Source organism: Scyliorhinus canicula, chromosome 19 (assembly GCF_902713615.1).
Source record: "Scyliorhinus canicula chromosome 19, sScyCan1.1, whole genome shotgun sequence".
NCBI lineage: Eukaryota > Metazoa > Chordata > Chondrichthyes > Carcharhiniformes > Scyliorhinidae > Scyliorhinus > Scyliorhinus canicula.
Window position 1 is genome coordinate 411,372 of NC_052164.1, and position 13,862 is coordinate 425,233.

The 13,862-nt window shown below is 43.7% G+C and overlaps 2 protein-coding genes across 3 annotated transcripts in view; one reads left to right on the forward strand and one right to left on the reverse strand.

Annotated features, from left to right (window-relative positions):
• Positions 1–7,375, reverse strand: part of retreg3 (reticulophagy regulator family member 3) — a 31,024-nt gene extending 23,649 nt beyond the window's left edge. For both annotated transcript variants that reach the window (XM_038779851.1, XM_038779850.1), the window contains exon 1: positions 7,345–7,375. In XM_038779851.1, the coding sequence (XP_038635779.1) occupies positions 7,345–7,367 (23 nt within the window). In that variant the 5' untranslated portion in view covers positions 7,368–7,375. The remainder of the gene's footprint in view (positions 1–7,344) is intronic.
• Positions 1,500–13,862, forward strand: part of tubg1 (tubulin, gamma 1) — an 85,129-nt gene continuing 72,766 nt past the window's right edge. Inside the window, exon 1 of the mRNA XM_038779849.1 lies at positions 1,500–1,569. Coding sequence (XP_038635777.1) covers positions 1,515–1,569 — 55 coding nt within the window. The 5' untranslated portion in view covers positions 1,500–1,514. The remainder of the gene's footprint in view (positions 1,570–13,862) is intronic.

Sequence of the window (13,862 nt, forward strand, 5' to 3'; positions counted from 1 at the left end):
GTTACAGACCAAGAACGGGACGAAGGCCTTGCTCCCTGACCTTGCCTGTTCCTGTCTAGATAAGTATTTAGTCATTTAGTATTAGAAGTAAGTTAGTCTCTTTAGCGTATGCATGAGTATTTATTATATTTGTTATAATAAACACCAATCGTTTGGACTTACTAATCGGTGTATGGATTTATTACTTTGAACCCGACCTTGATATACTTGTGACGGTGTCTCAATACGACACCTGGCGACTCAGAGCATAATTACACATACAGAGCCATAGTAGTGTTAAGCACACAGCCTTTAAACGGAGGCGTGTTAATCACACTCCAGTAAAACGAGCAACACTCCACACGGACAGTGACCCAGAGCCGGAATCGAACCTGGGACCTCGGCGCCGTGAGGCAGCAGGGCTAACCCACTGCGCCACCGTGCTGCCCCGTGCGAGTACAAAGTCAAAACTCCTACATGTTCCCCACACTGCTACAACACATCAAAGAAAAGAGGGTTAGTAAGAAAACTATACACTGGCAAGCCTTATTCAGTTGTATCTGACTGTGCTGATGAACAATCGTTTTTGCTACTTTCCAGAGGAGAAATTTAAGATTTTAAAAGAGAAGAGATGTGTGAAAAATCCCTCCGAGTTTGAGACCCCAGAGTCAATTATTAACTTGCAGCTGACTCCAAATGAGGTGATTGAACTTCCGTGCCTCACCTGTGACAGCACATTGAAAACATGTCACAAGTCCACGAGGTTAACGACATTCTGGTGTAGCATCTCCGAGGAGTAACCAGTGCTGAGTAAAACAAGCATTTGTTGCTATTGCCCTTCACAAGGATCTACATGTGCGAGGTTGGATTTTCCGTCCTCACAAAGATGAAGATGGCACAAAGGAACCAGCTAACTCTGCACCTGATATGCGCATTGCCCTCTCCTCCTGTGAACCTGACTGCAGTCAGATCTTGAGAACCAAGCAGACTCACCTGTCGAAAGAGAAAATGCTGGAAAATCTCAGCAGACTCACCTGTCGCATTAAAGGTAAGTGAAAGTGGCGTTTGTTGTGAAGGTCGGTGGGTTGGTAAAAGTGGGTCCAGGGAAAAAAAGTTTGAAAAACATGGGTCCAGCCCACACTCCCTTGCTCGGTCCCAATCCCCAACTATTTACAGGATAGTAGTTTTAATCAAAATTCTGCTGCGATTAATAGTTCTTTAATTGAAAACAAAACAAAAATAAGTGAACAAAAAATAATTCCTTAAGTTTTTTACTTTCCCTTTAGCCCAAGGGTTTTAGAATGATTGCCATCAGTTAAAACTGTTTACAGCTAATAGAGATGCACATATTCATTTGGTTGTACTAAACTGGAGTTGCTGGAATGAAAAAGAGACATGCTATCAAAGCTTTTTGTCTTGCACTCATCAGGATACCTTGTAATAAATTACCAACTGTATCAGGGAACAATAAATTATCTTGCATGAGAGGATGCTCACTGGTTGGCAAGTGGACTGGGATTAGTGGAGGCGTTGCCATGGAGAATGCAGAAAACGGAGGCACCAGGGAACAGAGTGCAAGTTTGGAATTTGGTAAGGGGGAGTTCGGTGAGGTTTCCTGTTGCTTTTTCCACCTTTCTTATTCTTTCGGATTAGTTGTTACCCTACGACAGGGAAAGGAATTAGTTGTTTGGTGAGAATCTGGTAAGTGGGTGAGTTCTACTCTACCTGGGGTTTAAAAAAAGTGCACAAACTGGTGCTTATCTCAGACTTTATAAAAAGCACCAAAAATTAGCAAATAATTTATCAAGTAATTATTTAAAACACATCAAGAATGGCAGAACAGGTGATGTGTCAAGGGGGCAGCACAGTGGCGCAGTGGTTAGCCTCGCAGCACTGAGGACCCAGGTTCGATCCCGACCCTGGGTCACTGTCCGTGTGGAGTTTGCACATTCATCCCTCGTCTGCGTGGGTTTCGCCCCCACAACCCAAAGATGTGCAGGTTAGGTGGATTGGCCATGCTAAATTGCCCCTTAATTGGAATAAAAATTACTGGGAACTGTAAATTTATTTTAAAAAGGTGATGCATCAAGGCTTCAGCATGTGGAAGGTCCTGGATAACATCGTGATCCAGGGAAAACACATCTGCAGTAAATGTTTGTGGCTTGGGAACTTTGGCTCAGAATTACTGAGCTGGAGGCTGAGCTGCAAATATTGAGACACATCAGGGACACATCTAGACATTACCTAGTACATAGAAAGTTGTGGTAACAGGGGACAGTGTATAGCGAGGGGATTGACATTGTTCTCTGCAGCAAAGAGTGAATTGAGACGGCTTTATTGCTACCTGGTGGCGGGGTTTGGGACATCTCCAGTCTGGAGAAGAACTTTCAGTGGGAGGATCCCATTGTTGGCATAGGGAAGGAAAGAGCTCCTGAATAGAGAATTTGAGGAGCCAGGCACAAAATAAAATAACAGACCCTCCAAGGTTACAATCTGTGGATTATTATGAGCTATATGCAAATTAGCTAGAGTACAGAAAATTAAAGAGAGAAAAATGTGTCTGAAGGACTTGTGTGGGGGAAGTGGATTTTGGTTTGTGGGGCAGTGGCATCAGCACTGGGAAAAATGGGGACTGTAGCAGTGGGACGGCCTACATCGGAATCAGACCCGTGTTGGGGTCTCTTTACCCCTACCCCTAATTCCTCCCCCCGCCCCAGGTTACTATTCGGTCCCCTCCTTCTGCCAAGCACTCCCTCTCTATCGGGAGCTGTGCCACAGTCCTCTCCCCCTCCTCTTTTTATTCCCGCGTACTAGCATACTAGCCAGTGTGGTCTCTCCCCCCGGAACAGCTGTTTTTTTTCCCTCGGCCCATTTTGTTCTCCCCCACTTCCCTTCTCATTCAGTGTATTTCTCTCCCCCCCTCCCCCCCTCACCCTTGTCCATTAGTGCCACCTTCCCTGCCCGTTTTCTGGATCAATTCGTCCTGGTAGATGCGGGTTGTATGTTCCTCCCATCTCCACGAGCGTGTGTTCCTCGCCCAGTTCAGCACCCACTCTTTGTCCTGAAATTTATGTAGTTTTGCTATTATTGCCAGTGGTGGATCTCCTGATTTGGGCCTTTGTTGGAACAGGCTGTGGGCCTGGTCCATCGCTGAGGGTTTGTTGAAGCCTTCCCCTCCAACCAGCTTCCTGAGCATCCTCATGACAAACTCGGTCAGGTTTCTGTCCTCTGTGCCCTTAGGTAGCTCGACGATCCTCAGGTTCTGGCGGCAGGACCCGTTCTTCTAATCATCAAACTTCCTCGTAAGCGCTCTCTGGGTTGTGAATAGTAATAATCTTTATTGTTGCAAGTAGGCTTACATTAACACTGCAATGACGTTACTGTGAAAATCCCCTAGTCGCCACATTCCGGCGCCTGTTCGGGTCACAGAGAGAGAATCCAGAATGTCCAATTCACCTAACAGCACGTCTTTCGGGACGTGTGGGAGGAAACCGGAGCTCCCGGAGGAAACCCATGCAGACACGGGGAGAACGTGCAGACTCCACACAGACAGTGACCCAAGCTGGGAATCGAACCCGGGACCCTGGAGCTGTGAAGCAACAGTGCTAACCACTATGCTAGTTAGACCACACCTAGAATGCTGTGAACAGTTTTGGTCCCCTTATCTAAGGAAAGACAGACTGGCATTGGAGGCAGTCCACAGAAGGTTCACTAGTTAATCCCTGGACTGGACAGATTTTCTTATGAGGAGAGGATGAGCCTGTACTCATTGGAGCAGATACTGAGAAGTTGTTCCCTCTGTGGGGAAGTCTAGGGGTCGCACATTTAAGACAGAGATGAGGAGGAATTTCTTCTGAGGGTTGTAATTTGCGGAATTCTTTACCACAGAGAGCTTTAGAAGTTAGGTCATTAAGTACATTCAAGGCTGAGATAGACATATTTTTAATCAGTAATGGAATGAAGGGTTACAGGGATAAAGCAGGGAAATGGAGTTGAGGATATCAGATCAGTCACAATCTCATTAAATAGTGAAGCAGACTCGATGACCGAGTGGCCCACTTCTGCTCCTACGTCTTATGGACAGTATAAAAATAATTTAATATGATAATGCATTTTGGCTTTCATCCCAAGCTGGTTGAGTTATGAAGAGGTGGATGTTATATTTTAGTTGTATAAAATTTTGATCAACTCCACCTGCAATGCAATCAGTTCTGGGCACCGAATCTCAGGACCGATAAAACCATTAGAATGTAATCATTTTGACCAAGGAGTAGACCACACAGCCTGTCAAGTCTGCTCCGTCATTCAATACAACCATGACTGATCTTCTGCCTCAACTACACATTCCCATCTATCATCAGGCACCAAAATTCTGTCCATCTCAGCTTTAAATTGACTCAACAATCAAGCATCCACAGCCCTCCAGGTCAAGAATTTCAAAGATTGAGTGAAGAAATTTCTCCAAATCTCATACCCAAATGTTCGAGCCCTTTCCCTGAGACGCTGACCCCCATGTTCTATATTCCTCATTTACAAACATTGTGTAAAATTCTATCATATTGTGGTCACTCATCCCTAAAGCTCTTTTACAGCAACATTATTGGTTAGCCCTTATTCATTACATATTATTATATCTAAAATGATTGATTCTCTGGTTGGCTCAACATACTGCTCTAGAACACATCCCTAACGTACTACAGAAACTCATCTTTCCCAGCATTAGTGCTCACTTGGTTTAACCAGACTATGTGCAGATTGGAGTCACCCATGATTGCTGTATTGCCCGTGCTACATGCTTCTCATCTCCTGACTCATACCATGCCCCACATTACCATTACTATTAGATGGCCTAGAAACAACTCCAATCAATGTCTGCTGCCTGTTGTTGTTTCTAAGCTCCATCCAAACAGATTCCACAGGTTATTCTTCCGATCCGAGATCGTCCCTTAGCCCTGCCCTGATCCCATCCCCTATTATCAGTGCAAATGCTATTTATCAAATACTGTTTGGAAATGTGAAAATGTGTTTGCCATTGAGACGGGGTTATATTTCCCTCTTGCGCCTAATCTTGAGAGGCCAAGTATACTACATCTAGTGGTTCCCTTTTTTCTATTCTCCTAGTTACATCTGCAAAAAATTCTAACACATTTGTCAAACAGGATTCCCTTTTCGTAAACCATGTTGACTTTGTCTGCTCATTCTATGATTTTCATATTGCATTGTTAAGACTTTCTTAATAACAGCTTCCAGCAATGTTCCGATGACTGGTGTCAAACTAACCAGTTCACAATGCTCTTTCCCCTCGCTCTCCTTTCTGGAATAGAGGAATTACATTTGACATTTGCTAACTTTCAAGCTGCTGGGATTGTTCCAGAAACTCGGGAATTTTGGAAAGTCATCACCAGTGCATCTGACAATCTCTGGAACTACGTCTTCTTAAACCTTAGGATGTAGGCCATCAAGACCTTTGAATTTGTCAGCTTTTAGACCTTTAAGTTTCTCCAATTTATTTTCACTCTGGCATTAATTACTTTACATCCCTTGATTTGCCCCTTGGTTACCCTCAATTTGTGTCTTCAGCTGTGAAGTTAAATAATATTTTGTATCTGTCTCTATTTCCTAATTTCCCATGAGAATTACATCGGACTCTAATGGATCAATGTTCACTCTAGGTTCTTTTTTTAAAATATGCTTGTAAAAGCATTTGGAATCAGTTTTGATATTCCTATCTAGTTTACATCTATATTCAATTTTCTTTTCAGATTCTATATATTGGCCTTGAGTTGCAAGTTGGAGGGCAGTGCAGCGTAAATTAAATAATAATAGTGCAGAAATAAACTAACTGCATCCAGGGTTACCATTAAAACTGAACTGGACTAGCCAGAAAATACTGTGACTACAAGCGCAGGTCATAGGCTAGGAAGCCTGCCTCCCCAAGATTGCCCACCATCTACAATAAGAAGTCTTACAACACCATGTGACTCACCTGATGAAGGAGCTGCGCTCTGAAAGCTAATGATTCCAAATACATTTGTTGGACTGGTATTGTAAGACTTCTTACTGTGCCCACTCAGTCCAACGCTGGCATCTCCACATCATGGATACCATCTACAAGGCACTCGTCAGGGGTATGATAGAATACTCTCCATTTGTCTGGATGAGTGCAGCTCCAACACCAGAAACTCGACACCACCCAGGACAAAGCAGCCCACTTGCTTGCCACCCCTTCCTCAAACATTCACTCCCTCCACCACCGACGAATAGTGGCAACAGTGTACTAGATGTATTGCAGGAATTCACCATGTCTCCTCAGGCAGCACCTTCCAAACCCACGACTGCTACCATCTTGAAGGGCAAAGGCAGCAGACTCATGGGAACGCCATCAACCTGATTACGAAATACATCACCATTCCTTTACTGTTTTTGGATCAAAATCCTGGAACTCCCTCTCTAAACGCATTGTGGGTGTACCTACACCACAGATACTGCAGCGCGTCAAGGCAGCAGCTCCCCACCTGCTTCTCAAGGGCAACTAGGAATGGACAATAAATGCTGACCTAGCCAGCGACACCCACATCCATTAATTGAATAATAAGAAACTAAATGGCTTAAATTAAGAGAACAGGTTTCATCATCTAAGCTTATATTCTCTTGAGTATAGAAAATTGTGATCGAATTGAAGTGTTTAAAATAATTAATAGCATCGAGAGGAATCCCGATTGGGGAGTTCAGAGTACGAGGGTATATCCCATTAAACAGAACTGGGCCATTTTGTGTTGCTGTGTCAGGAAGCATTTCTTCATACGAAGATAGCCATGATGTGGCGATACCGGCATTGGACTGGGGTGAACACAGTAAGAACCCATACAACACCAGGTTAAAGTCCAACATGTTTGTTTCAAACACTAGCTTTCGGAGGACTGCTCCTTCCTCAGGTGAATCCGAAAGCTAGTATTTGAAACAAACATTTTGGACTTTAACCTGGTGTTGTAAGACTTCTTACTGTGTTCATACAAAGGGTAATGGAATTCTGGAATTCTATCCCCAAATATGTGTTGAGGCTTGGAGTCAATTGAAAATGACAAAACCCCAAGTGTTAGATATTGATGACGTAAGGATATTGAAGGTTCTAGAATCATGGCAGATAGGATTCAGATACAGATCAGCCATGATCCATTTGAATGATAACGTACCAAGCTCCTACACGGCAGTGAAACGGCACTTCTAAAAATACAAATCTGCCTCACTTGCAACTCAAAATTTCATTCTTATAAAGAATAATTGGTCAATTTCATAGAAAGCACATAGCTCATACATTATGTTAAATCTTTAAAAATGCACAATAAGTAAAATGTGTTTGTATACCTCTCAACATCACTGTCCTCCATGTGGGTCACTAAAAAAACAAACAAATTGGCAGTCCATTATTAACAGTTCATTATTAACAGGTCACTAGGTTAATTGAATCATTAAATGAGGCATGCTGTATCACCAACCCAGCCAGCACATTTGACATGGAATATCTCTGGCTGCTTATTTATAAGACATTAAGTAGCAACTAAAGCAAATTTCCCCCTAAAGGTTTCGAACATTAAAAACGCTATCATGCAGAGAGGCCATTCAGCCCATTGTGTCTGTGCTAGCCAACAAAACATTTGATTCCCATTTTCCAATACCGGGTCTGTAGCCTTGCAGTTACAGCACTTTAGGTGCAGATCCGGGTACCTTTTAAATGAGTTGAGTGTTTCAGCCTCAACCACCTAGGCAGTGAATTCCAGACGTCCTCTCTATTCACTCTACCAATCACCTTAAATCTTGGCCCCTGACAATTGACCCCTTCAGACAGGAGAAACAATTCTTGCTGTCCACCCTGTGTAGGCCCCTCAAAATCTTGTACATCCAGAGAGATCAGGGTGTCCTTGTGCATGAGTCCCAGAAAACAAGCGTGCAGGTACAGCAGATAATAAGGAAAGGAAATGGAATGTTGGCATTTATAGCAAAAGGAATTGAGTAGAAAAGGTAAGGAAGTGTTGTTGCAACTGTACAAGGCATTGGGAAGACAGCACCTGGAGTATTGTGCAGTTTTGGTGCCCTTATTTGAGAAAAGATGTAGTGGCATTGGAGACAGTTCAGAGGAGGTTCACTAGATAGATTCCAGAGACGAGGGGTTTGTCATATGAGGAGAGATTGAACAGTTTAGGCCTATACACTCCAGAGTTTAGAATGAGGGGATATCGAATTGAGGTTTACAAGATGCTAAAAGGTTTTGACAAAGTAGACATGGAGCTGATGCTTCCTCTTAATAAGAGCAAACTATTAATAAAAGCTTTGACAAAGGGTCATCTGGACTCGAAACGTTAGCTCTTTTCTCTCCCTACAGATGCTGCCAGACCTGTTGAGATTTTCCAGCATTGTCTCTTTGATGCTTCCTCTTGTGTGGCGTTCTAAAACAGGTTATAATTTTAGAATTAGAGGTAGCAAATTTAAAACATATTTGAGGAAAAATCTTCTCGCCAACGGTTGTGAATGTGTGAAATCTGCTGCCCAGAATGCGGTGGATGCTGGGACAGTGAGTAAATTTGAGGAGTTAGACAGATTTTTAATTGGCAATGGGTTGAAGGGTTATGGAGAACGGGCAGGACGGTGAAGTTGAGGCCAGGACGGGATCAGCCATGATCACATTGAGGGTTTTTAGGCTCGGGAGACTAAATTGCCGACTCCTGTGCCTAGGCCAGATCAGATAAGGATGACAGATTTCCATTCCTAAGGGACATGAGTGAACTAGATGGGCTTTTACAATGATAGTTTCATGGTCAGCATTATAGAGACCAGCTTTCCAATTCCAGATTTTATCAATTGATTTAAAATTCCACCTGTGCAGTTGGAGTGCTAGCCTCAGGATTACTGGTCAGTGACTGGATCACTGCGCCACCCTCTCCCCCTACAGAAATAGGAAGGGGAAATGCTGTGGAGGGATTTGAAAACAAAAATCAAATCACAAAGTTACTTCTCCAAGAGTCTGGTTTGCTGTTGAATAGATAGGTCTGACTATGTACAGCTGAACCAGTGTAACTTGGCACTAATTTTAGTAGAAAGCAACTTTAAACATACAATCCAGATAACAGTACTTTATGTTTGTTCAATTAAAAATCGATCACCATTCAATAGCCGTCTCAACGACCAATCACTTGCACTCAACTTTTTGCCTCATCATTTTATCAACAAACACATAATTGAATATGAATATTGAATCTGAATACTGCTGATGCTGAAGGTCTGAGCAAAGTCAGAAAATGCTGAAGAGGAGTCACAAAGACTCAAAATGTTAACTCAGTTTCTCTCTCTACAGATGCTGTTCGACCTGCTGCGTTTTTCCAGTATTTTCTGCTTTTATTTTAGATTGCCAGCATCTGCAGTATTTCGCTATTACAGAAAATGTTGGGAAAACGTATCAGGTCTGGTAGCATCTTCTTAGAGAGAAACAGTTAAAGTTTCAAGTCAATGATCTTTCAAGAAGGGTAAATGTTAGAATTGCATTAGATTTTAAGATGATCAAGTGGGAGAGAGTGGGAAAAAGAACAAAAGAGAAGGTCTGTGATCGGGTGGAAGACAGGCAAAATTAAATGACAGAAGAGTTAGTCATATAGGGCTAAAGAAACAAGAAAGAAAAGTGTTGAGAAAAGGTGTGGAAGGCAGATTGAAGAACAGCTGCCACCTTAAGCAAAACAAGGAGAAAAACAAGAACAAGGATAACACTGAAACATTCAAAGCGAAAGGAACAAAATGTGAGCTGGGATTAACAGTCTGAAATTGTTGACCTCAAGTCTGGAAGGTTGTAAAATGTCCAATTCAAAGATGTGGTGTTGTTCCTCAAGCTTGCGTTGAGCTTTCTTTGAACATTGCATTCGGCCGAAGATAGAGAGGCCAGCATGAGAATGAGGTGGAGAATTTAAATATCTGGTGACTATTAGCTCAGTGTGATACTTACAGACTTAATGGAGGTGTTGCATAAAGCAGTCATACAATCTGTCCTTGGCTTCCCCAATATGGAACAAATCACATTACAAGCAGAATAATTAGTATCCTAAATTGCACTTATGAAAAATCAATTTCACCTTGAAGTCAGCACAGGAGAAGCAACACCTGCCATTTTACTTTCCCCCTTTTCACCACCCAAAGCTCTAAGCACAAGCTTCCAACATTTTGTGTCTAAACTGATCGAATCTTAAAAACAAGTTCCTGTTATTCATTGAACCCCTGCTTACCCCTTTAAACCCTGTCTCAAATGGATTGAGCCCTGCTTCCATCAGCTTCCTCATAGCTCACTTCATTGACCTGGAGTCTTCTTCCCTCATTGAGGACTGTTTCTCACATCTTCAGAATTCTCATTTCACTTGGAACCCCACCCTTTCCACCCAACCACTTGCCCTCTTGAGGTCATTCAAATCCCGAGTCATCATTTCAATCTCTCGTCATTTCACACTGTCATTACACCGGCCCACAAGGAAGGTGCTGATGAACAGATCTTTATCTTGCAGAGGCTGAACCCCAACTTTCCAATAGCTCCACTTAGGTCACGATCCCACCATCTCATATCAAGTCCCCCTTTGTAGCACTTCTACTTACTGGCTTAAGACGTTCTCCTGGGCATAATTTAAGAATTCCGCTCCCTATAAACCTTTCGTACTATGATTGCTCATTTGGCCAGTAGTGGCGGTTAAGGTTACATAACTGAAATCAACTTCAGATCACAAAATGATTTTACTCCCACAAGGTAGGAATATGACAAGCTGGAAAGCAACCTCCAGCCACAAAGAAACACTGACCAATGCCAACAGTCATCCTAGGCAGTGAGAGAGGGGCTAATTTGTCTTCTTCTCAAAGATTCACCTCCATAGAAACTCAGCTATAGATATTTTCAGACTCCATTTATCTTCAGACAACCAAGAAAACAAATAATCAGGCCTCAAAGGTAGTAATCTCAGGATTGCTACCAGTGCCACGGGACAGTCAGGGTAGAAACTCAAGAATAGTCAGAATGAATACGTGGCTTGAGAGATGGTGCAGGAGGGAGGGATTCAGATTTTTGGGACATTGGAACCGGTTCTGGGGGCGGTGGGACCATTACAAACCGGATGGTCTACACCTGGGCAGGACTGGAACCAATGTCCTAGGGGGTGCTTTTGCTAACACTGTTGGGGAGGTTTTAAACTAATGTGGCAGGGGGATGGAACCAGATTAGGAAGTTAGAGGTCAGTAACGAAGCAGCAATTAACGCCAGTAAGGTACGAGATAATAAACTCAATGTGACTAAAGGGAAGAGTAGACAGGGAAGAGATGATGAACGCAAAGGGACAGGTGGTGTGTCGTGCATTTGTTTTAATGCGAGAAGTGTAGCAGGTAAGGCAGATGAACTTAGGGCTTGGATCAGTACCTGGGAATATGATGTTATTGGTATTACTGAGACTTGGTTGAGGGAAGGGCAGGACTGGCAACTGAATATCCCAGGGTGTAGATGCTTCAGGAGGGATAGAGGGGGAGGTAAAAGGGGTGGAGGTGTTGCATTACTCGTCAGAGATGATATCACAGCTGTGATTAAGGAGGGCACGATGGAGGATTCGAGCACAGAGGCAATATGGGTGGAGCTAAGAAATAGGAAGGGTGCAGTAACATTGTTGGGACTTTACTGCAGGCCTCCCAAAAGTGAGCATGAAGTAGAGGTACAAATATGCAGACAGGTTATAGAAAAATATCAGAGCAATAGGGTGGTTGTGATGGGAGATTTTAACTTCCCCAACATTGAATGGGATTCGTGTAGTGTTGGAGGCGTAGATGGAGCAGAGTTTGTAAGGAGCATCCAGGAGAGTATTTTAGAGCAGTATGTAAATAGTCCAACTCGGGACGGGGCCATACTGGACCTGGTATTGGGGAATGATCCTGGCCAGGTGGTTGATGTTTCAGTCGGGATTACTTTGGGAATAGCGATCACAATTCCGTAAGTTTTAGAATACTCATGGACAAGGACAAGAGTGGTCCGAAAGGAAGAGTGCTAAATTGGGGAAAGACAGAGTATAACAAAATTTGGCAGGAGCCAGGGAATGTGGATTGGGAGCAGCTGTTTAAGGGTAAATCCACATTTGAAATGTGGGAGTCTTTTAAGGAAAGGTTGATTAGAGTGCAGGAAGACATGTCCCTGTGAAAATGAGAGATAGAAATGGCAAGATTAGGGAACCATGGATGATGGGTGAAATTGTGAGACTAGCTAAGATGAAAAAGGAAGCATTCATAAGATCGAGGCAACTCCAAACTGATGAAGCTTTGGAGGAATATCGGGAAAGTAGGACGAATCTCAAACGCGCAATAAAGAGGGCTAAAAGGGGTCATGAAATATCTTTGGCTAACAGGGTTAAGGAAAATCCCAAAGCCTTTTATTCGTATGTAAGGAGCAAGAGGGTAACTAGAGAAAGGATTGGCCCACTCAAAGGCAAAAGAGGGAATTTATGCGTGGACTCAGGAAATAGGTGACATTCTTAATGACTACTTTGTATCTGTATTCACCAAGGAGAGGGACAAGACGGATGTTGAGGCTAGGGATGGATGTTTAAATACTCTAGGTCAAGTTGTCATACGGAAGGGGGAAATTTTGGATATTCTACAAGACATTCAGGTGGACAAGTCCCCAGGACCGGATCGGATCTATCCCAGGTTGCTGAGGGAAGCGAGGGTCGAAATAGCTGGGGCTTTAACAGATATCTTTACAGCATCCTTGTGCATGGGTGAGGTCCCGGAGGACTGGAGAATTGCTAATGTAGTCCCTTTGTTTAAAAGGGTAGCAGGGAAAATCCAGGGAATTATAGACCTGTGAGCTTGACGTCAGTGGTAGGCAAACTGTTGGAGTAGATACTGAGGGATAGGCTCTATTCGCATATGGAAGAAAATAGACTTATCAGTGATAGGCAGCATGGTTTTGTGCAGGGAAGGTCATGCCTTACAAACCTAATAGAATTCTTTGAGGAAGTGACAAAGTTAATTGATGAGGGAAGGGCTGTAGATGTCGTATACATGGACTTTAGTAAGGCGTTTGATAAGATTTCCCATGGCAGGTTGATGGAAAAAGTGAAGTTGTACGGGGTTCAGGGTGTACTAGCTAGATGGATAAAGAACTGGCTGGGTAACAGGAGACAGAGAGTAGTGGTGGAAGGGAGTGTCTCAAAATGGAGAAGGGTGACTAGTGGTGTTCCACAGGGATCCGTGCTCGGACCACTGCTGTTTGTGATCTACATAAATGACCTGGAGGAAGGTAAAGGTGGCCTGATTAGCAAGTTTGCAAGATGATACGAAGATTGGTGGAGTTGCAGATAGCGAGGAGGACTGTCAGAGAATACAACAAAATATAGATAGTTTGGAGAGTTGGGCAAAGAAATAGCAGATGGAGTTCAATCCAGGCAAATGCGAGGTGATGCATTTTGGAAGATCAAATTCAAGAGCGGACTATATGGTCAATGGAAGGGTCCTGGGGAAAATTGATGTACAGAGAGATCTGGGAGTTCAGGTCCATTGTACCCTGAAGGTGGCAACGCAGGTTGATAGAGTGGTCAAGAAGGCATACAGCATGCTTGCCTTCATCGGACGGAGTATTGAGTACAAGAGTCGGCAGGGTCATGTTCCAGTTGTACAGGACTTTGGTTAGGCCACATTTGGAATACTGCGTGCAGTTCTGGTCGCCACATCACCAGAAGGATGTGGATGCTTTGGAGAGGGTGCAGAGGAGGTTCACCAGGATGTTGCCTGGTATGGGGGGGGGGGGGGGGGGGGGGGGGGGGGGGGGGGGGGGGGGGGGGGGGGGGGGGGGGGGGGGGGGGGGGGGGGGGGGGGGGGGGGTG